This window comes from Mustela lutreola, chromosome 5 (assembly GCF_030435805.1).
Source record: "Mustela lutreola isolate mMusLut2 chromosome 5, mMusLut2.pri, whole genome shotgun sequence".
Lineage (NCBI taxonomy): Eukaryota > Metazoa > Chordata > Mammalia > Carnivora > Mustelidae > Mustela > Mustela lutreola.
In genome coordinates, this window is record NC_081294.1 from 69786935 (window position 1) to 69809436 (window position 22502).

General features: G+C 36.4%; 1 protein-coding gene across 1 annotated transcript in view; it reads left to right on the forward strand.

Annotated features, from left to right (window-relative positions):
• Nucleotides 1-22204, forward strand: part of LYRM7 (LYR motif containing 7) — a 38488-nt gene extending 16284 nt beyond the window's left edge. Inside the window, exon 5 of the mRNA XM_059174486.1 lies at nt 16907-22204. Within this exon, the coding sequence (XP_059030469.1) occupies nt 16907-16977 (71 nt within the window). The 3' untranslated portion in view covers nt 16978-22204. The remainder of the gene's footprint in view (nt 1-16906) is intronic.
• The last annotated feature ends 298 nt before the right edge of the window (nt 22205-22502 follow it).

The following is a 22502-nucleotide window of genomic DNA, read 5'->3' on the forward strand; positions in this document are numbered from 1 at the left end:
AAAGACATTTATAGTACTCCACTGTATTTATGAAGAAATCTTAATGTATGCTGCTGCTAACTGGTTTTCCAAAGTGGTTAGACTAATTTACATATCCAGCAGCAGTGTCTGGCTCCAGTAGCTTGACATCCTCATCAGCGCTTAGTACTCTACATCTTTAATTTTCGCTTTTCTGATAATTGTGTAATGGTATTGCATTGTGATTTTAACTTAAAATCTTTGGTAACCAATGAGGTATTAGCACCTTTTCAGTTGTTAAATGGCCATTTGGTTATTCTCCTTTATGAACTGTCAAATTATTCAAGTCTTCTTCCTGTTTTTCCAAGGGGTTATCTGCCTTTTTATTATTGATGTGAAGAAATTATATGTTCTTCTATATAAGAACATATATGTTCTTATATGTTTATTATTGATGTGAAGAAATTTGTATGTTCTGAATATGTATTCTTCCTTGCATATGTGTCTTATAGGAATCTTCTACTTAATGGCTTGCTTTTTGTTTTGGTAATGTTTTTTGATAAGAAGGTCTTAATTCTAATGTGATCCAGTTTGTCTGTTTTTATGTTTATAGTTGGTACTTTAGAGTCCTGTAAGAAACCTTTGTCTATCTCAAGCAAGGTCATAAGAAATTCTCTTGGGCTTTCTTCCCAAAGCTTTATTGCTTGATCTTTTCCATTTGGTTGTTTATATCAACTAGAGTTGATTTTTGTTTATGATGTGAGATAGGAGTGAAGATTTTTTTTCAATTTTATTTATTTATTTATGAAGGCCGGGTTGGGGGGTGCACAAGCAGGGGTAATGGCAGGGAGAGGGAGAAACAGGCTCCCTACTCTGCAGGGAGCCTGATGCAGGACTCAATCCCAGAACCCTGAAATCATGACCCAAGCCCAAGGCAGACACTTAACTGCCTGAGCCACCCAGACGCCCCTTTTTTTAATTGAAGTATAGTTGACACAGTGTTATTTTATTTTTTTTTTTTAAGATTTTATTTATTTATTTGACAGAGATCACAAGTAGGCAGAGAGGCAGGCAGAGAGAGAGAGAGAGAGAGAGGAGGAAGCAGGCTCCCTGCTGAGCAGAGAGCCCGATGCGGGACTCGATCTCAGGACTCTGAGATCATGACCTGAGCCGAAGGCAGTGGCTTAACCCACTGAGCCACCCAGGCGCCCGACACAGTGTTATTTTAGTTTTTGGTGCACAACATAGTGATACAACAACACCGTAGGTACTATACTAATCCCAGGTGTAGCTACCATTTGTTACTACACAGCACTATTACACTACCATTGACAATATTCCCTACTCCATACCTTTTACCCTGTGACTTATTTATTCCGTAACTGAAAGCCTGTACCTCCCACTCCCCTTTACCTCTTTTTGCCCATTCCCCCACCACTGTCACCTCTGGCAACCACGTTTGTTCTCTGTATTTATAGGTCTCTTTCTGCTTTTTTATTCATTGTTGTTGTTGTTTGGTTCCACATAAAAGTGAAATCATAAGCTCTTTGTCAAGAATTATTTTTTTACATGTGAATTTCCAGTTAATCCAGCATCATTTATTAAGAAGACCCCTTGGGGCACCTGGGTGGCTCAGTGGGTTAAAACCTCTGACTTCGGCTCAGGTCATGATCCCAGGGTCCTGGGATCAAGCCCCACATTGGGCTCTCTGCTCTGCAGGGGGCCTGCTTCTCTTCCTCTCTCTCTGCCTGCCTCTCTGCCTACTTGTGATCTCTCTGTCAAATAAATAAATAAAATATTTTTTAAAAAAACAACTTTTATAAAGAAGACCCCTTTTTCCCCACTGCAGTGCAGAATCACCTTTGTTCTAAAATCAGATAACTATATATCTGCATATATGTTTCTGAACTTTATAATCTGTATGGTTTTTCTATCCATGCATCATATCCCATATTGTCTTAATTATTACAGCCTTATAATAAATCTTGAAGTCCTATAGAGCTTTAAAGTTATTTTTAGTTCATGAGAATTTATCAGAAATTACTAGCTCATTATGCCTCCATCAGAAAGGATGAATACCCAACTTTTGTAGCAACATGGACAGGACTGGAAGAAATTATGCTGAGTGAAATAAGTCAAGCAGAGAGAGTCAATTATTATATGGTTTCACTTATTTGTGCAGCATAACCTAATAGCATGGAGGACATGGGGAGATGGAGAGGAGAGGGGAATTGGGGAAAATTGGAAGGGGAGGTGAATCATGAGAGACGATGGACTCTGAAAAACAATCTGAGCTGAGGGGTTTGAAGTGGCGGGGGGGGGGGGGGCATAGGAGGTTGGGGTCCCAGGTGGTGGGTATTATAGAGGGCACGGATTGCGTGGAGCACTGGGTGTGGTGAAAAAATACTGAATACTGTTATGCTGAAAATAAATAAATTTAATTTAAAAAAAAAAAAGAAATTACTAGCTCTAGGGGCACCTGGATGGCTCAGTGGGTTAAACCTCTGCCTTCAGCCCAGGTCATGATCTCAGGGTCCTGGGATCAAGCCCTGCATCAGGCTCCCTGCTCAGCGGGGAGCTTGCTTCCCCATCTCTCTGCCTGCCTCTCTACCTACTTGTGATTCCTCTCTCTGTCAAGTAAATAAATAAAACATTTTTAAAAAGGCAGTACTAGCTCTGAGTTGTATTTATAAGAGCAGTAAACATAGCTAATCTAAATTGCAAATTTTAGTCATCATCTTTAATCTTAATAATGATCTTTAGAGCTTTTGTATAGTATAGCAACATTTTATACAGGTGGTCACAGCTTAATGTTATTTTTAACATTTTAAAAAAGGTATTTTTATTTATATGAACAAAAATTTAGGTTATTTCATCTAAATCTGATATCCATATTTCAGATGCCTGGTTTTAGATGCAACAGTATTGCTTTAAATTTCTTTTTATCTGTTGGTTTTCTGTATAATTTCATTCTCCCACAAGATTGGAAATTTTGACTCTTTCATGGTAATTAGTATAGAATGCTGTATTACCTTAATAATGGCCCCATTCTTTCTATTAAGAGAAATATGGGTCTCTTTTTCTTAATTTATTCCTGTGAATCCAAGATACAACAAATCTGATTTTTTTTTTTTTAAGATTTTATTTATTTATTTGAGAGACAGAGATCACAACTAGGCAGAGAGACAGACGGGGAGTGGGGGGGGAAGCAGGATCCCTGCAGAGCAGAGAGCCTGATTTGGGGCTCTATGCCAGGACCCTGGGAATCATGACCTGAGCTGAAGGCAAGAGTCTTTAACCCACTGAGCCACCCAGGCGCCCCAACAAATCTGATTTTTGTTTTAAAGATTTATTTATTTATTTATTTGACTGACAGATCACAAGTAGGCAGAGAGGCAGGCAGAAAGAGAGGAGGAAGCAGGCTCCCCGCTGAGCAGAGAGCCCGATGCGGGGCTTGATCCTAGGACCCTGGGATCATGACCTGAGCTGAAGGCAGAGGCTTTAACCCACTGAGCCACCCAGGCACCCCAACAAATCTGATTTTTTAATCTCTGTTTTACAATTACTTTAAGCAAATCTCTCCATAAATTTTAGTAGTGTCTGTACTGGTATACAGAAATGAATTAAAATTTTGCTACTTGGCTAAAAAGCAAGAATTGTGATAGTGTGTTTCTAAAAAATATTAGATAATGTCCCAACATGAAAAATAATAGAAACTGAAAATAATAAAATTAAATAATCAAGTTCAGAAGCAGATACATGAATTCTAAATCCATGTTTCTTTTTCCTTCTCTTTCAAATAACTAGAGTAGAAATAAAATATGAACACCTACCAAGAACTCTTTTTATACTGAATAACTTCTCATTGTTTCCTTCTTATTTTTTTTTAAGTAAGCACCATGCCTGAACTCACAACCCTGAAATCAAGAGTCACATGCTCTACTGACTGAGCCAACCAGGCACCCCTCTCATTTTTTCCTTTTTAAAAAAAAAATCACATCTCTCTCCTTGCAGAGAATTACCAGCTTCTTTATTACAGATCTAATAATTTCATCATTTGAAAAAAACTCAGTTTTTGAAACTTTGTAAAATGTCAACATTTTATTTTTTAAAATTTTTTAATCTCAATTCCATTATAGTCAATATACAATGTTATGGGGTACCTGGGTGGCTCAGTCATAAATGTCTGCCTTCGGCTCAGGTCATGATCACAGGGTCCTGGGATGAAGCGCTGTATTGGGCTCCGTGCTTGGCAGGAAACCTGCTTCTCCCTCTTCCACTCCCCCTGCTTGTGTTCCCTCTCTCGCTGTGTCTCTATCAAATAAATAAATAAAATCTTTTAAAAAATAGTATTGTATTAGTTTCAGGAATACAATATAGTGATTCAGCAATTCTATAAATTACTCAATGCTCATCATGGTAAGTATATTTTTAATCTCCTTCACCTATTTTACCCTTCCCCCTGCCCACCTCCCCTCTGATAACCATCAACTTATTCTCTAGAGTTAAGAGTCTGTTTTTTGGTTTGTCTCTTTTTTGTTGTTGTTCACTTGTTTTGTTTCTTATATTCCACAAATGAATGAAAGTATGTGCTATTTCTTTCTCTAACTTATTTCACTTAACATTATGCTCTCTAGATCTGTCCATATTGTTGGAAATTGCAAGAGTACATTCTTTTTTATTGCTGAATAATATTCCATCTTATACATGTAAAACCACATCTTCTTTATCCATTTATCTGTCAGTGGTTACTTGGGCTGCTTCCATAATTTGACTATTATAAATAATGCTGCAGTAAACATAGAGGTGCATATATCTTCTCAAATCAGTGTTTTCTTATTCTTTGGGTAAATACCCACTAGTGGAATTACTGGCTTATAAAGCAGTTGTATTTTTTAATTTTTTGAGGAACCTCCATACTGTTTTCCTCAGTGGCTGCACCAGTTTGTATTCCCACAAACAGTGCATAAAGGTTCTTATTTCTCCACATCTTTACCAACACTTGTTGTTTCCTGTCTTTGATTTTAGCCCTCAGGCAAGTGTGAGGTGATACCTCATTGTGATTTTGATTTGATTTTCCTGATTATGGATGATGTTGAGCATTTTTTCATGTTTCTGTTAGACATCTGTGTATCTTCTTTGGAGAAATGTCTATTCATATCTTCTGCCCATTTTTAATTAGATTTTGGGGGGGTTTGGTATTGAGTTGTATCAGTTCTTTGTATATATTTAGATACTAACCCTTTATCAGATATGTCATCTGCAAATATTTTCTCCCATTCCATAGGTTTTTAGTTTTGTTGATTCATTATTTTTTTCCTATTTGTCTTTTTTTAATTTTTTATTAACATATAATGTATTATTAGCCCCAGGGGTACAGGTCTGTGAATCATCAGGTACACACATCATAGCACAAACCCTCCCCAGTGTCTATAACCCAACCACCCTCTCCCTAACCCCCTCCAAATTCATTATTTTTTTTAAAAGATTTTATTTATTAGTTTGACAGAGAGAAATCACAAGTAGATGGAGAGGCAGGCAGAGAGAGACAGACAGGGAAACAGGCTCCCTGCTGAGCAGAGAGCCCAACATGGGACTCGATCCCAGGACCCTGAGAGAATAACCTGAGCCGAAGGCAGCAGCTTAACCCACTGAGCCACCCAGGTGCCCCAAATTCATTATTTTTACAATCTTTTCAAATATTGGGGAAACTGGGGCAGGACGAGAAAAAAAATATTAGGGAAACTTTTTATTTCCATATATTCCCTAATTTTTTCTGTGCATCTAGTTTATTTGTTTTTTGGTATCTCTGATACATGAGTTTGGATTAATCATAATCTTTGATTCATACCATTTTCATCATTGGTCTAGCCTAGCTTTGCTAGGTATTATATAGAAAAAGAATAACTATGATTAGATAAATACTGAAATTATCCCCTTGTTCTATATTTGTTCATTGGTTATTGACATTTGTCACAGCCCTCTTTCTCATATGAACATTGGCAGCTGGTTTCATTGTTGGCCTTTTTCAAACATATATTTTATAGACAGTTACCAAATTTGTGAAAAAGAAAAAGCTATGTATAAGAAGATGTATGATGAACAAATTGTGAACAAAAAAACTCAGGACTTCATGTGGTTATATATTAATCATACCTCATTTCTAAAAGTTCCAGGGGCGCCTGATGGTTCAGTGGGTTAAACTTCTGCCTTCAGCCTGGGTCATGGGATAGAGCCCAGGGTCCGGCTCTCTGCTCAGTGGGGAGCCTGCTTCCCCCCACCCCCTCCGCCTGCCTCTCCACCTTCTTGTGATCTCTCTCTCTGTCAAATAAATAAATAAAAATCTAAAAAAAAAAAAAAAATTCCAGGAAACTATTCTTTATTTCAGGTATATTTTTAAACTTCTATTCTTTGTTTTTTTAATATTTGTCTTTGCCTAAAACAATCTAATGTTTTTTTATTCTGAGGCAAGTTCATGTGATCCAACAAACATTTATTGAATACATACTGTGTTAGGCACTGAAAATAAAAAATTAGCAAGACAGTTCCTGTCCTAATGGAACTTAGAGTGCTGTGATAAACAGTTAAGTATTACAATCATTTGGGTGCCATGAAAAGAGAGGCAGATGTGTAGTTGAGGCACATAGGCAGAGTTCCAAATCCAACACTTGGTGGGTCAGGACAGATTCTTAGAAAAAAACTGGATTTTTTTCAAGTTCTTTAATTTGAGTTTATATATATCTGTGTGCTTAATATGTTTAGAGATCTTTCTAGAACTGTGGAGCTAAATATTCTAAATATTTTAATGCCCTGTAATTTGTTTATATCCTAAACAACATTCTGATTACCAAACTCATAAACATGCCACTGATAGATTTTTTAATTGAAATATAACATAAAACATTGTCTTAGTTCTAGGTAGGTAACATAATGATTTTATGTATCTATATATGGTGAAATTATTACAAGTTTTTAGTTAACTTCAACAACCATATATAGTTACACATATTTTTCTTTATGATGAGTATTTTAAGATTTACTGGGTTTTCTTATAAGAGTTTTAAAAATTATTCCTCTCTCTCTTCCTGCCTCTCTATCTACTTGTGATCTCTCTGTCAAATAAATAAAATCTTTAAAAACAAAAAAAGGGGGGTGGTGCCTGGATGGCTCAATGGGTTGAGCCTCTGCCTTCAGCTCAGGTCATGATCTCAGGGTCCTGGGATCAAGCCCTGCATCAGGTTCTCTGCTTGGTGGGGAGCCTGCTACGCCCTCTCTCTCTGCCTGTCTTTCTGTCTACTTGTGATCTCTCTGTCAAAGAAGTAAAATCTTTTTTAAAAAAAGATTTTTTAAAATTATTTTTATTTCTTTAAGTAATCTCTACACCTGATGTGGGGCTTGAACTCATAGCCCTGACATGAGGAGTCATATGCCCTACCAACTGAGCCAGGAGGGCTCCGCTAAGGTTTACTTTCTTAACATCTTTCAAATATATAATGCAGTATTTTTTTAAAGATTTTATTTACTTATTTATTTGACAGAGATCACGAGTAGGCAGAGAGGCAGGCAGAGAGAGGGGGAAGCAAGCTCCCCGCTGAGCAGAGAGCCCGATGTGGGACTCGATCCCAGGACCCTGGGATCATGACCTGAGCCGAAGGCAGAGGCTTTAACCCACTGAGCCACCCAGGCTGCCCTATAATGCAGTATTGTTAACTGTAGTCACCATGTTGTATATTATATCCCCAGAGTTTATCTTAAAGCTGGAAGTTTGTATTTTTGGCCACTTTAACCCATTTCATCCAATCCCCATACTTTTCCACCTCTGAGTCACTCATCTTTTCTCTTTATCTGTGAGGGCAGTATTTTATATTGTATTTGTTTTAGATTCTCCACGTAGGTGAGATCATACAGTGTTTGTCCTTGTCTAACTTATTTCACTTAGCATAACACCCTCAAAGCCCATCATGTTTTCACAAATGGCAAGATTTCCTTCCTTTGTTATGGCTAAATTATACTCCATCATCTATCTATCTATCTATCTATCTATCTATTTATCTATATACACACAGCACATTTTCTTTATCCATTCAGTGTCTATAGACACTTAGATTGTTTCAGTGTGTTGGCTATTATAAATAATGCTGCAGTGAACATATGGGTCAGATATATTTTCAAGATAGTGATTTCATCTTCTTTGGATAAATAACCAGAAGTGGAATTGCTAGATCATATTGTAGTTTTGTTTTTTTGTTTTTTAAGATTTTATTTATTTATTTGACAGATCACAAGTAGGCAGAGAGGCATGCAGAGGAAGAGGGAGAAGCAGGCCCCTGCCGAGCAGAGAGTCAGAGAGTCAGGGCTTGATGCCAGGACCCTGAGATCATGACCTGAGCCGAAGGCATAGGCTTAACCCACTGAGCCATCCAGGCACCCTGATCATATTGTAGTTTTATTTTAATTTTTTGAGACTACATACCGTTATCTCTAGTGACTGCATGCATTTTTAGCAGTAGTACACAAGGGTTTCCTTTTCTTCACATCCTTGCCATCCTTTCTTGTCTTTTTGACAGTAGCCATTCTGACAGGTATGAGGTGCTATCTTATTATGGTTTTGCTTTTCATTTCCCTAATGATTAGGGATGATGAGCACCTTTTCGTGTATTTATGCCATTTATAGGTCTTTGGGAAAATGTCTGCTCAGCTTCTGAGCATATTTTTAATTAGATTTTTTAATTTAATTTTTAATTATATGTTTGGTGTTTTGCTTTTGAATTATATGAGTTCTTTATACACTTTAGATATTAGTTTCTTATCAGATATATGATTTGCAAATATTTTCTCACATCCCATTGGTTGCACTTCATTTTGTTAATAATTTCCTTTGCTGTACAAGAAGCTTTTTAGTTTGATTTAGTCCCACTTATTTATGTTTTCTTTTATTACCTTTGTTTTCAGTGTCTGATCCAAAAAAGTCATGGTCAGGGCCAGTGTCAAGGAATTTATTCCCCTGTGTTTCTTTCTAGGAGTTTTATGGTTTCAGGTCTTCAGACCTTCAACCGATTTGAGTTCATTTTTGTGTATGGTGTAAGTTAGGGGTCCACTTTCATTTTCTGTATATGTGGATGTCCAGTTTTCCCAGAATTATTTATTGAAGAGACCAGCTTTTCCCGTTGTATCCTTTCCCATTTCCTTTGTCGTTAATTAACTGATAGTATATGCATGGTTTATCGCTGGGCCCTCTGTTATATTCCATTGATCTATGTATCTGTTCTTATGTTTTTATGCAAATACCGTATTATTTTGATTACTATAGCTTTGTAGTATAGTTTGAAATCAAGAAGTGTGAAGTCTCTAACTTTGTTCTCCTTTCTCAAGGTTTCTCTGGCTTTTCAAGGTCTTTTGGGATTCCATATAAATTTTAGGATTATTTGCTCTATTTCTGTGAAAAGTACTATTGGAATTTTGATAGAGATTGCATTGAATCTGTAGATTCCATAGGATATGAGGGATATTTCAACAGCGTTAAGTCATCCAACTTATTAGCATGGAATAATTTTCCATTTATTTGTGTTGTCTTATTTCTTTCATCACTGTTTTATAGTTTTGAGTATATGGGTCTTTCACCTCCTTGATTAAATGTATTCCTAACTATTTTATTATTTTTGCCACAGTCATAAATGGGATCCTTTAAAATTTCTCTTTTTGATGATTTGTTAGTAGCATATAAGCATGCAACTGATTTTTTGTATGTATATTGATTTTTTTATCCTGCAACTTTACAGAATTTGTTTATTCTAGCAGTTTTGATAGTCTTTAGGGTTTTCTATATATAATGTATTATCTGCAAATAGAGACCATTGTTCTATTCTTATTAGGATACCTTCTATTTCTTCTGCTTGCCTCGTTGTTCTGGGTAGGGCTTTTAGTACTGCATTGAATAGAAGTGATGAGAATGGGCAGCCTTGTCTTGTTCATGATCTTAGAGGATGAACTTTGTTTTTTTATCATTGAGTATGATGTTAATTGTGGGCCTGTCATAGTCATTATGTTGAGGTTTTGCTGGAAGTTTGTATCATGAATAGATATTGAATACTGTTTAATGCTTTTTCTATGCCTTTTGAGTTGATTCTATGATTTTTTTTTTATTCCTTCATTTTGTTAATGTGGTATATCACATTGATTTGCAGATGTTGATTTGCATTCCTGGTATAAATCCCACTTGATCTTGGTTTAAGATCCTTTTCACATATTGTTGAATTTGGTTTGCTAATATTTTGTTGAGGATTTTCACATCTATGTTCATCAGGGATATTGGTCTCTAGTTTTCATTCCTTATAGTGTCCTTGTCTGGTTTTGGTATCAGAGTAATGCTGGCTTCATGAAATGAGTTTGGAAATACTGCTTCCTCTTCTATTTTATTTATTTATTTTTAATCTTGACCTACATTTTTATTTGAGCCAGAGTGAATTAAATAAAGCCTTTTTATTTTAAGAAATTACTTTTTAAGTGATACATTTCATATGACCGTAATAGATAAGGTTTTTCAGGAGCCTAAAGTATAGGAAATAAATCATGATCTCGGTATAGTTCTTTTTCAAAATCTGACAACTTTTATAAACTTACGCTGTTATGACACATTGACATCTAATATAGAGAGCAAAGTCAGGGACTTTACAATCAATAAAGCAATGTCGCAGTGAAAAATAGTATACAGCGTGTAAATATACCCATGATAAATTTGGCCTAATGAAAGTGCTGGAAGTTAATTTAGAAAAAATCAGTTTTAGGGCACCTTTTTTTTTTTTTTTTTTTAAATTTTATTTATTTGACAGAGATCACAAGTAGGCAGAGAGAGAGGAGGAAGCAGGCTCCCTGCCAAGCAGAGAGCCCAATGCGGGGCTCGATCCCAGGACCCTGGAATCACGACCCGAGCTGAAGGCAGAGGCTTTAACCCACTGAGCCACCCAGGCGCCCCTTTAGGACACTTTGTGATTCCAAAGGTTACCTAATAAGGTGAATTGGGTAAAGGGATGGAGTGAACATTTGATAGGTTTTCTGGTTATTACCACTCTTTGAATTGATCATTTTGTTATTGGGATTTCCATCTCATTGAATTCTTTTTTTTTTTTTTAAGATTTTATTTATTTATTTGACAGAGAGAGATCACAAGCAGGCAGAGAGAGAGGAGGAAGCAGGCTCCCCGCTGAGCAGAGAGCCCGATCCCAGGGCTCGATCCCAGGACTTTGAGATCACGACAGGAGCCAAAGGCTGCGGCTTAACCCACTGAGCCACCCAGGCACCCCATTTCATCGAATTCTAAATTCCCATCATAGAATATAGAAAATCCACTTCTTCAGTTTTCTTTACAGCTCAGGCATAGAATTTATTTTATTTTATTTTATTTTTGATAAACATATAATGTATTATTCACTTCAGGGGTACAGGTCTGTGAATCATCAGTCTTACACATTCACAGTACTCACCATAGCACATACCCTCCCCAGTGTCCATAACTGAGACACCCTATCCCTCCCTCCTCCACTCCCCAGCAACCCTCAGGTTGTTTCCTGAGATTAAGAGTCTCTTATGGTTTGTCTCCTCCCAATCCCATCTTGCTTCATTTTTTCCCCTTCCTTAACCCCAACAAGCCCCTGCCCTGCCTCTCAGATTCCTCATATTAGAGAGATCATATAATTGACTTTCTCTGATTGACTTATTTCGCTATGCCCTCTAGTTCCATCCACTGTTGTTGCAAATGGCAGATTGCGGGGGTTTTGATGGCTGCATAGTATTCCACTGTGTGTGTGCGTGCGCGCGCGCATGTGTGTATGCGTATGCATGCACACATGTGCACACACACACACACACACATATATATATGTATATATGCCCCACATCTTCTTTATGCATTCATCTGTACATGGACATCTAGGTTCTTTCCATAGTTTGGCTATTGTGGACATTGCTGCTATAAACATTTGAGTGCACGTGCCTCTTCGGATCACTACAGTTGTATCTTTCAAGTAAATACCCATTAGTGTAATTGCACTAATCGCCTGAGTCATAGGGTAGCTCTATTTTCAACTTTCTGAGGAACCTCCATACTATTTTCCAGGGTGGCTGCACCAGCTTGCAGTCCCACCAACAGTGTAGGAGGGTTCCCATTTCTCCGCATCCTCTCTAACATCTGTCATTTCCTGACTGTTAGTTTTAGTCAGGCACAGAATTTGACATAGGTGAAGTATATTCACTCATAATCAGAAATGAACTTGAGAAAAGACAGTTGGCATAGAATCTCTTTTGCAGGCAAGGGTACATCTGTGGTTGTAGAGTCAAGTTACTGATTCAGAAGTGGCATTGTTGTGGTGGCAGGAGCAGATGTAGTAAAATTGAGTTTCCAGCAGCATCTGAAATGTAGCATCTTGTGTTCCGTGGTGGTAGAAATGGAGGCAATTTCTTCTAGTGCCCAAAAGAAGCAATAGTTTTCACCATCAGGCCAATTTTGTGGTATGACTTTGTGTATTGTTGCTGAAAGCCTAGCCTTAAGCCTGCCTGATTCTTAAGCCCTCACAATAATTGCATGGAGTTAGACTAATAACCCTTTTAATAAATGACTTCTCTGCCTAATTAGCCAGAATCAGCTTCTGTTACTTTTCACTAAGAACAACAGAAGTTGTTACCAGAAGTGAGTTACTGAAAATTACACAGCCTAAAATGTGAAATTAGTTGAATAGAAGGCAAGGACAGAGGGAGATAGGACTGTTATGGACCTGACCTTTACAGTCTTTAGGCTGGTGGTCCTTGTTATGTAGTGATGAAACATAAAGTCAGTGCCTCATCATGTTTCTGAGACACAGACCAAGTACCAGCTAAAGCTACAGCAATAAGAGAAATAACAGAATGTCAGGTGTTCTGGTTATTTCCTCCTGCTTTCAGCAAAATACTGAAAAAGAGAATGAATGCAGATTAAGCTGGTTGGTGCAAAGCAAATATGGAAGGAGGTACTCTTTTGCTAAGAGCACTTTTCTGTCTACATCCTGATTGAAAGTCCTATACTTGAGATTTAGCGTCTTGCAGAATTGAAAATGAGAACTGCTCTTATCCACTAACCCTATAGCCAATACAAGCAGGGCACTTTTGAGTTCCAACATGAAATAAAATTAATGCCTCAAGCCATTCCCATTTTCCAGACAAGAATCAGAGATATACAGTTCACTTACTCACTGGGGCCTATAGTTTTTCATTACTTTAAGAAGTATCCATTAAGGGGCGCCTGGTTGTTAAGTGGCTCAGTCGTTAAGCGGCTGCCTTCAGCTCAGGTCATCATGATCCCAGGGTTCTGGGATCGAGCCCCGCATCAGGCTCCCTGCTTGGCGGGAAGCCTGCTTCTCCCTCTCCCACTTGCCCCTGCTTGTGTTCCCTCTCTCGCTGTGTCTGTCTCTCTCTGTCAAATAAATAAATAAAATCTTAAAAAAAAAAAAAAAAGAAGAAGAAGAAGTATCCATTAATCTTAGGGTTGGGGAATATAGAGGCCAGAATATAGAGGCCATTACCAAAGGATGGAAATCCTCATGCTTAAAAATTATCAGGATGTTTGCCTGTGTCTACTTATACATTAAAATGACTAGAGGGGCGCCTGGGTGGCTCAGTGGGTTAAAGCCTCTGCCTTCCCAGGATCCTAGGGTCCTGGGATCGAGCCCCGCATCAGGCTCTCCACTCAGCGGAGAGCCTGCTTCCTCCTCTCTCTCTCTGCCTGCCTCTTTGCCTACTTGTGATCTCTGTCAAATAAATAAAATCTTTAAAAAAATAAAAATAAAATAAAATGACTAGAAAAAAAATAATTTTGAATGAAGTATATTGCCAGGAAACGCCAAGCCTGGGTACCTGGCTTCAACTCTTAAGACCATCCCTGGGCTCCTGAACTCATATCAATAAAAAGGGGATTGTGAAAGCTTCAGAGCCTCAAAGAAGGGCATCTTCCCCAGTATGCCCATCTCTGGACAAGGATTCCCCGGACATACCAGGAGCCTTGAGGAACAGTGGACAAGAGAGGGTCTTTAAGTCTCCCAGAAAACGGGATATGTGCTACCAGATTGTCTGACTAAAAAATTTATTACTTTGCCAAAAGCAAGGGTTCCTTGCTCTTCCAGCAGGTTTTATAATTTACTGTGGAACAGTGACTGCCATGTGCTTCCTATTCCAGGTTTCCATTGCTGTATCTATTTATTCTTTACTGTAGTCCAGTAGGTAACTACCATGTGGGTGCTGGCTAGTCCTGATGGGAAGGCTAGCACATTCGCCAGAGGTACCCAGTTTGCATCTGGATGCGACCTTGGAAGTCACGTAGTAAATGGATATATTCTATATATGAAATGAAGGCATATATTCATGTTGTATAGCCAGAAGAGTATATTACTTGTTACCTCCTCAATATCCATTCCTTCTTACCAGCTGAAAAACTTTGTTTGGGATCCAGTATGCCAAGCCAAAAAAAAAAAAAAAAAAAAAAGTTATTTCTCAGACTACATTACACCTTTCTGACCACCTAAGCAGTTGTATACTGGATGTTGTTGTAAGAAGGGTATTTTCCAGTTAAAAAGGCATAAGCCTACCTAGCAGTGTCCTTTTGCCCTTTTCCCATCTGCCTGCTATGATATCACAGCAATAGTAAAGACAAAAATCAAACATGAAGGATAGCAGAGCAGGAATTTAAAAAGAGCCTGGCTTCTTAGTGGTAGTAAAGACCAGCAGTAGCCCAGGATGCCTTAATCTATATTTCTTGATATGTGAGCAAATTAAACCCCTTACTTTTTTAAACTGTCTTTTGTTGGACTTTTGGTTGATCTGTATTTTCCACCAGATTGTAAACTCCTTGAAGTTGAATAGACTTTTTTTATTGGGTGTAACTGACATGTGACATTATATTAGTTTCATTTGTACAACATGATTCCATATTTGTATAGACTGCAAAATAGATTACCACAATAAGTATAGTTAATATCTGTCTGCGTATGTAGTTACAAATTGTTTTTCTTGGGACGGGAACTTTTAAGATACACTTTTTGAGCAGCTTTCTTTTTTATTTTTATTTTTTAAATTTTAGGTATTTATTTGACAGATAGAGATCATAAGTAGACGGAGAGGCAGGCAAAGGAAGAGAGGAGGAAGCAGGCTCCCTGCTGAGCAGAGAGGCCGATGTGGGGCTCGATCCCAGGACCCTGGGAACATGACCTGAGCCAAAGGCAGAGGCTTTAACCCACTGAGCCACCCAGGCGCCCCTTGAGCAGCTTTCAAATAAGCAATACAGTATTATTAACTACAGCCACTATGCCGTACTGAAGAGACTATTCTATATTTGCTTCTACATTTTTATTTTGTGAGGTAATGTTCACATATATATATATGTTTGATAAGTGAAACAATTTACTGCCATCGCTAATATGTTAAAACCTAAACTCTAATTTGCTCTCTGGTGGTATCTCCAAAGATTGGTGGAAGCAGATGAGATATAAACAATGGTTAAATAATAATTACTTAGGGCCCCTGGGTGGCTCAATGGGTTAAAGCTTCTGCCTTCGGCTCAGGTCATGATCCCAGGGTTCTGGGATCGAGCCCCGCATCAGGCTCTGTGCTCAGCGGGGAGCCTGCTTCCCTTCCTCTCTCTCTCAGCATGCCTCTCTGCCTACTTGTGATCTTTGTCTATCAAATTAAAAAAATAATAAACAACTTTCATATATGTTTGCTAAATTTGCAAATAATTCTCTTATAAAACCACAGTGTAATTATCAAAACCAGAATATGAACATTGATATAACTCTACCATTCAGATTTTTCATTTGTCCTAACTTGTCTTCTGTAGCAGAAGAAAAAAATTCCCTCTGGTCTAGGAACCAGTTGAGGATCACACAAATAGCATTTAGTCACCATGTTTTTTAGTCTTCCTCAATCAGGAACAATTCCTCAATCTGTCTTTGTCTTTCTTGACCATGTTATTTTTGAAGAGTATATCCAAGTTATCATGATACCTGAATTCATCTCTTCTGGAGAAAAAAAGGAAAAATCAATGATGTTTACAAAATTTCTTATCTTAATTAAAAGCTGCATCTCACTTGAGCTCCAGCAGGATGTCTTACCAAAGACTCATTATTTGTTGTTGTTGTTTGACTAGGTTTCTCAGTGGGGCACTGTTGACATTTTGAACAGCATAGTTTTTTTTTTTGTTTTTTTTTTTTTAAGATTTTATTTATCCATTTGACAGAGAGAAATCACAAATAGACAGAGAGGCAGGCAGAGAGAGAGAGAAGCAGGCTCCCTCTGAGCAGAGAGCCCGATGCAGGACTTGATCCCAGGACCCTGAGATCACGACCTGAGCCGAAGGCAGCGGCTCAACCCACTGAGCCACCCAGGCACCCCAGAACAGCATAGTTTTTCACTGCACCAGACTTCCCATACATTCCTGGCTCCTGCTCACTAAATGCCAGTAGCATTCTTCATTTGATGTGACAACCCAAAACACCCCCACATGAGAACCACTATTCTGTAAAATTTATTTAGAGTCTTTAAGTAAGGAAAATGGCCTTGCTTTTTATATAGTAAGCACTTTAACAAATTTTCAAGTTGATTGTTTTAATTATCAGCAATCTGTCATCAGATAGGTGATAATGTACATTAGTCAAATTCTGTTTAGGTAATTAGTTATATTTAATAAATAAATGATTAAGGGTTAAGTTGATCATAGATGTTTTAATATAATCTGAAATGAGAATCCTGTTAACAGTTTCCATTTAAAATCAAGGACTTCACCTTTGAAGTTAACTGAAATGAAATATTTCTGGAAGATTTACCTTAAAATTCAGTATTTTACTGATAGAAATTTTAGGGGGGAACAAGTATTATGTTCATTTTATTTTAATTTTAATGATATCAATTATTCTTTTTATTTTTCTTTCAGAATTGATCCCTAGGAGAGAGCTCCTTATAGAAAATGTGCCATATTGTGATGCACCAACTCAGAAGCAATGAGTTTTCTAGGATAAAATCAAGTCTTTTAGTTTTTAATCCTAAATATATAACTGTGGCAATGGAACTTTTGGAAATGCAAGTATTTCAGAACCAGCCTATTGAAAGTGAATGAATTAAAGTACCATTTCATAATTAAATTTCACATTAAAAGAACATTGCTGAAAACTGCAGAACATAGTTAAATATTTTTAGACAGCTTTAAATAAGACATGTCGTTTGCTTTGAAAATCAAACTTTATAAACTAAAATAAATGCTTAGGAGATATGTCGTATTCATTTTTCTATGACCTTGATGAGTATTTTGGTCTTAACTAAGAATGCAGTGATTTGACAAGTTGGTGGATTTTCCTCCCATGTGAAATGAAACTATTATGTTAAAATTGTTAGATTGGGGGTGTGTGGATTGTTCATATGGTTGGGTGTCTACCTTCAGCTTGAGTCATGATCTCAGGGTCCTGAGATTGAGCTCCATTTTGAGCTCCCTGGTCAGCATGGGTCTACTTTCCCTTCTCCTTCTGCCCCTGTACTCTCTCTTTCTTTCTCACTCTCAAATAAGTAAAATTTTTTTTAAAAAAAGGAAAATAAAATTAATAAATCTGTGTTTAGTTCTATAAACTAAATTGGTCAGAAAAATCACAATGTGATAGAATGTGGCCTTTAGTCTCCTAAAGCAGTGAAATTTCTGTAGCTAACAAATGATTACTCAGTTTCCTTTCAGAGATAGAGTCTCTCTCTGTTCCTGTAAAGATATTTTTCTAATAAGTCTTCTGAAGAGGGTCGCTTGGGTGGCTCAGTGGGTTAAGCCTCTGCCTTTGGCTCAGGTCATGGTCTCAAGAGTTCTGGGATCGAGCCCCACATCGGGTTCTCTGCTCAAGGGAAAGCCTGCTTCCCCATCCCCCTTTGCCTGCCTCTCTGCCTACTTGTGATCTCTCTATCTGTGTCAAATAAATAAAATCTTTAAGAAAAAATTAGTCTTCTGAAGATAGATAAATAAAATATCAAAATCACGTAGGATCATTGTGGAATAAAGAATCCTAATTTTTTTAGGAAATAGCGACCCTTAATCAAACTATGTAATACAGCCTTAGTAGAAATAGTATACTTGGGCCACAGCTGGACTTTATTGTGAAAATGTAATATGTGGCTACATTCTTTCCATTGTAATCAATAAAACTAAATGGCTTTTCTTTTTCCACATATCGCATCCATCCCTGACGTAATGGGCAGTATCACAAAACAGTGTGTCATTCTACCATCTAACGGTGGGAACTAAAAAATTGTATTTAATATTCTTCTTGTTTCTCTTTTAACTGTGTATTTTTATCATTCTCTTAGTGAACAGTGTGTTCTCTCCCCATTTGCTGACCAATTCTCCCATTCAATGATGTTACAAAATTTTTAATTTTTATAGGATTCTTAATGCAAGCTTTATTGGCAAAACATGGATATATCCATACTGGATATAAAATGTCATATTTTAAAATAATTTAATTTAAATTTAAAAATAATAAAATCATTTAATTTGGGGAGATCAAAGATTTTCTAAATTCCTCAGACATACTACACTTAATATTAAGCCATTAACTAGCCTTAATGTCTTCTAATACTTGTAAGAAGAGTGTTGAGTTGTCTGTGAAATGGTTTATACATGTCAGAAGACTTGCAACATTAATTTTTCATCTCCCATATATAGTATTTATTTTTATGGAAATGATACCTAATTGTTGCTTCATATTTGAAATTTGTTCTTATAAAAGAATGCTGAAAGTTGTCACAGTATAATCACTGCTAAATTCCCTGACCTACTATTGTTTCATTAAGTATCTATATTATCTATTTGGAGGAAAGTTGGCTGACCTAGGTTAACTTAATATATTTTAATTGTTTCAGTAATACTGAAAATTTTAATAGTTTCTAGCTTTTTATCTTCTTTTTTTCTAAAGATTTACTTATTTATTTAACAGAGAGAGAGAAAGCATGAGCAGGAGTTAGGAGCAAGAGGAGAGGGAGAAGCAGCTCCTGCAGAGCAGGGAGCCCAGTGCAGGACTCCATCCCAGGACCCTAGAATCATACCTGAGCTGAAGGTAGATGCTTAAACTACTGAGCACTCCCTTGCTTTCTTTCTTTAATCTTAATTCCTGTGTTCCATTCTTCATTCACATTAATTTAAATATCTGAACAGATTTCTTTTTTCTTATAAACTTATCATTAGGAGCAATAGAGATTAATAATTCACATGCATATTTTATGAAACCCAGTGGCTATGAGATTTTCTTCAAAATACATATATTTTATACATATATGTATATATACATATACATATATAAGAAAAAGGATCCTGTTTATATTAGCAGAGAAAACTATAAAATAGTAAGGCTTTAAAAAAAGTATAACTTAATGGAAGACTATTGTGTTTTTAGGTGGGACAATTGAAAGTTATGGACATGAACAGTTTAAATGTTATCTATCAAAATCCCAAAAGATTAAAGATACATCAACATAAGAATATGTAACTTTTTTTTTTTAAGATTTTATTTATTTATTTGACACCAGAGAGAGAAATCACAAGTAGGCAGAGAGGCAGGCAGAGAGAGGGAGGAAGCAGGCTCCCTGCTGAGCAGAGAGCCCGATGCAGGACTTGATCCCAGGATCCTGAGATCATGACCTAAACCAAAGGCAGAGGCCCAACCCACTGACCACCCAGGCACCCAAGAATATGTAACTTCTGTACTCTGTGAAAGCTCCTATTAAAAAGGTTTAGAGAAATTATTTGCTGTCAACATAGTGATTAAAATAGTTTAAATATTTAAGTGCTCCTATGACTTAATTAATCATAATTGTGTGAAAAATAAACATGGGGAAAATGGTCCATTTCTTCACAAAAGAAGAAATATTAAGCCCCTCTAGTGATCAGAGAAATGTAAATTAAAATGAAATGAAACTTTTTTTGTTCATCAAATTTGTAAAAGTTAAACTGATCATATCCATTATTTGTAAGGGTAACATGGGTATGAGGAAGTGGATAATCTCAAATATTTCTGGAAGGGATAAAAGTGATAGGACCTTTTTGAAAGGAAAATTGACATTAAAATTTAAAATAAACATATTGGGATGCCTGGGTGGCGGTGAAGCATCAGCCTTCGGCTCATGTCATGATCTTAAGGTTCTGGGATGGATCCCCACGTCGTGTAGCTCCTTACTCAGCTGGGATCCTGCTTCTCCCTCTCACTCTGCCTGCCGCTCTCCATTTTAAAAATAATTAAATTAACATTTTACTCAGTCTTTTATCTCCATAATACAAGAATATATATACACACACGTATATATGTATTCTTGTATTATGGAGAAATATAATGTATATTATATATACACGTATATATGTATTCTTGTATATACATATGTACGTATATATATATACACGCACACAAATTAATAGAAATCTACATACTTTAAATAATACACATAAAAAAATAAAAAAAATTTAAAAAGTACAGTTGACCTTTGAACAGTAAGGTCTTAAATTGCATGGATCCACTTATACGTGGACCTTTTTCTTGATAGAGTACAGTACTGCAAATGTATTTTCTTGTCCTTACAAGTTTCCTAATATTTTCTCTTGTCTAGCTTACTTTATTATAAGAATACCATATATAATACACATAACATACAAAATATGTGTTAACCAACTATGTTGTCAGTAAGGCCAGCATGTAGCTTATTCATAGTTAGGTTTTTGAGCAATTAAAAGTTATATGTCAATTTTTAACTGCATGGGAGTTTAGTGTCCCTAACCCCCATGTTGTTCGAGGGTCAGTTGTAATTAGGTAGGAAAATGAGACTTGATGAAAGGACTGGTAAATTGGGGATTTTTCTTATGGTAACTCCTGCATGCTTAAATATTTTTTACAGTGAGTAGATTAATGTATAATTTTTAAAAGACGATACCTAAGCTACTAGTGATTTATTTAAAACTTAATTATGAGGGGCACCTGGGTGGCTCAGTGGGTTAAAGCCTCTGCCTTTGGCTCAGGTCATGATTTCAGGATCCTGGGATGGAGCCCCACGTTGGGTTTCTGCTCAGCATGGAGCCTGCTTCCTCCTCTCTCTGCCTGCCTCTCTGCCTACTTGCGATCTCTGTCTGTCAAATAAATAAATAAAATCTTTAAAAAAAAAAAACTTAATTATGAAATAGTAAAAATATTAGCATCTAGTGTATCAGACACTCGTGACCCTCATTCCCACATTGACAGAGGTTACATTTTGCCATATTTGTTTAAAGATGTCCTTTCTTATAAGTCACAAAATCTTACAAAGCCAAAGTCCCACTTCTGTTTCTTCCTCCTGTGTCTTTTCAGGTATAATTACTGTTTTACAACTGGTGGATACCATTCCCTTACTTGTTTTTGTACTTTTACAAATGTATGTGTATTCAAAACAATACATAGTTTTGTTTTGAAGTTTTAAAATGAAAATAAATGGTGTTATGCTCCATGTGTTCTGTAACTTATTTTCATCATACTTAGGTTTTAAAGATCTGTTTTTTTAATTTTTTATATGGGATCTATTGTATAAATATCTGGGTCTTTTATGTCTTATATCATTGTAAGAATGAACTAGTTTATCCGTGTCTCTTGATGAATGATAGTATTGTTTTGTTTTTTGATATTCCAAACAAATTTACCAACAACTCCAGCACATGGATTTTGTACCCAAAGTTTATCTGAATTTATAGGAGGAGGCAGAAACACTAAGTCATAGGGTATGTGCATATTCAGTCCTTCCAGGAATTTTTAATTGTTCTTTAAAGGAGTTGTATCAGTTTATATTCTAGTCAATACTGTGTGAGAGGTCCCATTTTTCCTTATTCTAATTATTATTATTATATATGACTTCTCCCATTTTTTTCAAATCGATGGATATGAAATGGTATCATGTTTTAATTTGCATTTCTGGATTACAGGTGAAATAGATAATCTTGTGTTTATTGGTCATTACAGTTTTCCTTTATGAATGTGTGATCATATCCTTTGTTCACTTTTTTCTCTTGGATTATCTGGCTTTTGCTTACTGATCCCTTTTTTTATATATTGGGTACTAATCCTTTGTCTGTTATCTGTTATGTAAATATTTTGTTCCACAATGTGACTGGTCTTTTTAACACTATTTATATAAACCTGTAGTATGGGAATTTATTTTGTAAATAAATTGGGGATTTTTCTTATGGTAATTTCTGCATGTTTAAATATTTTTTACAGTGAGTAAATTCTTAAATATCTTTTCTTTTGTTTTTGTACCTTTTTAAGTATTATTTTCTACTCTATAGTCAGAGGTCTTCTGATACATTTTCCTTTGAACATTTAAATTTTGCTTTTTACTTTTGGTCCTTTATGCCATCTAGAATTTGCTTTTGTTTATGAGGAAGGAGTTTAATTCTATCCTTTTTTATGAGAAAAGTTTGCCTCAGCATCATTTATTGGATAGCCCATCCTTTTCTTGATTACATCTAAAACAACTGTGATCATATC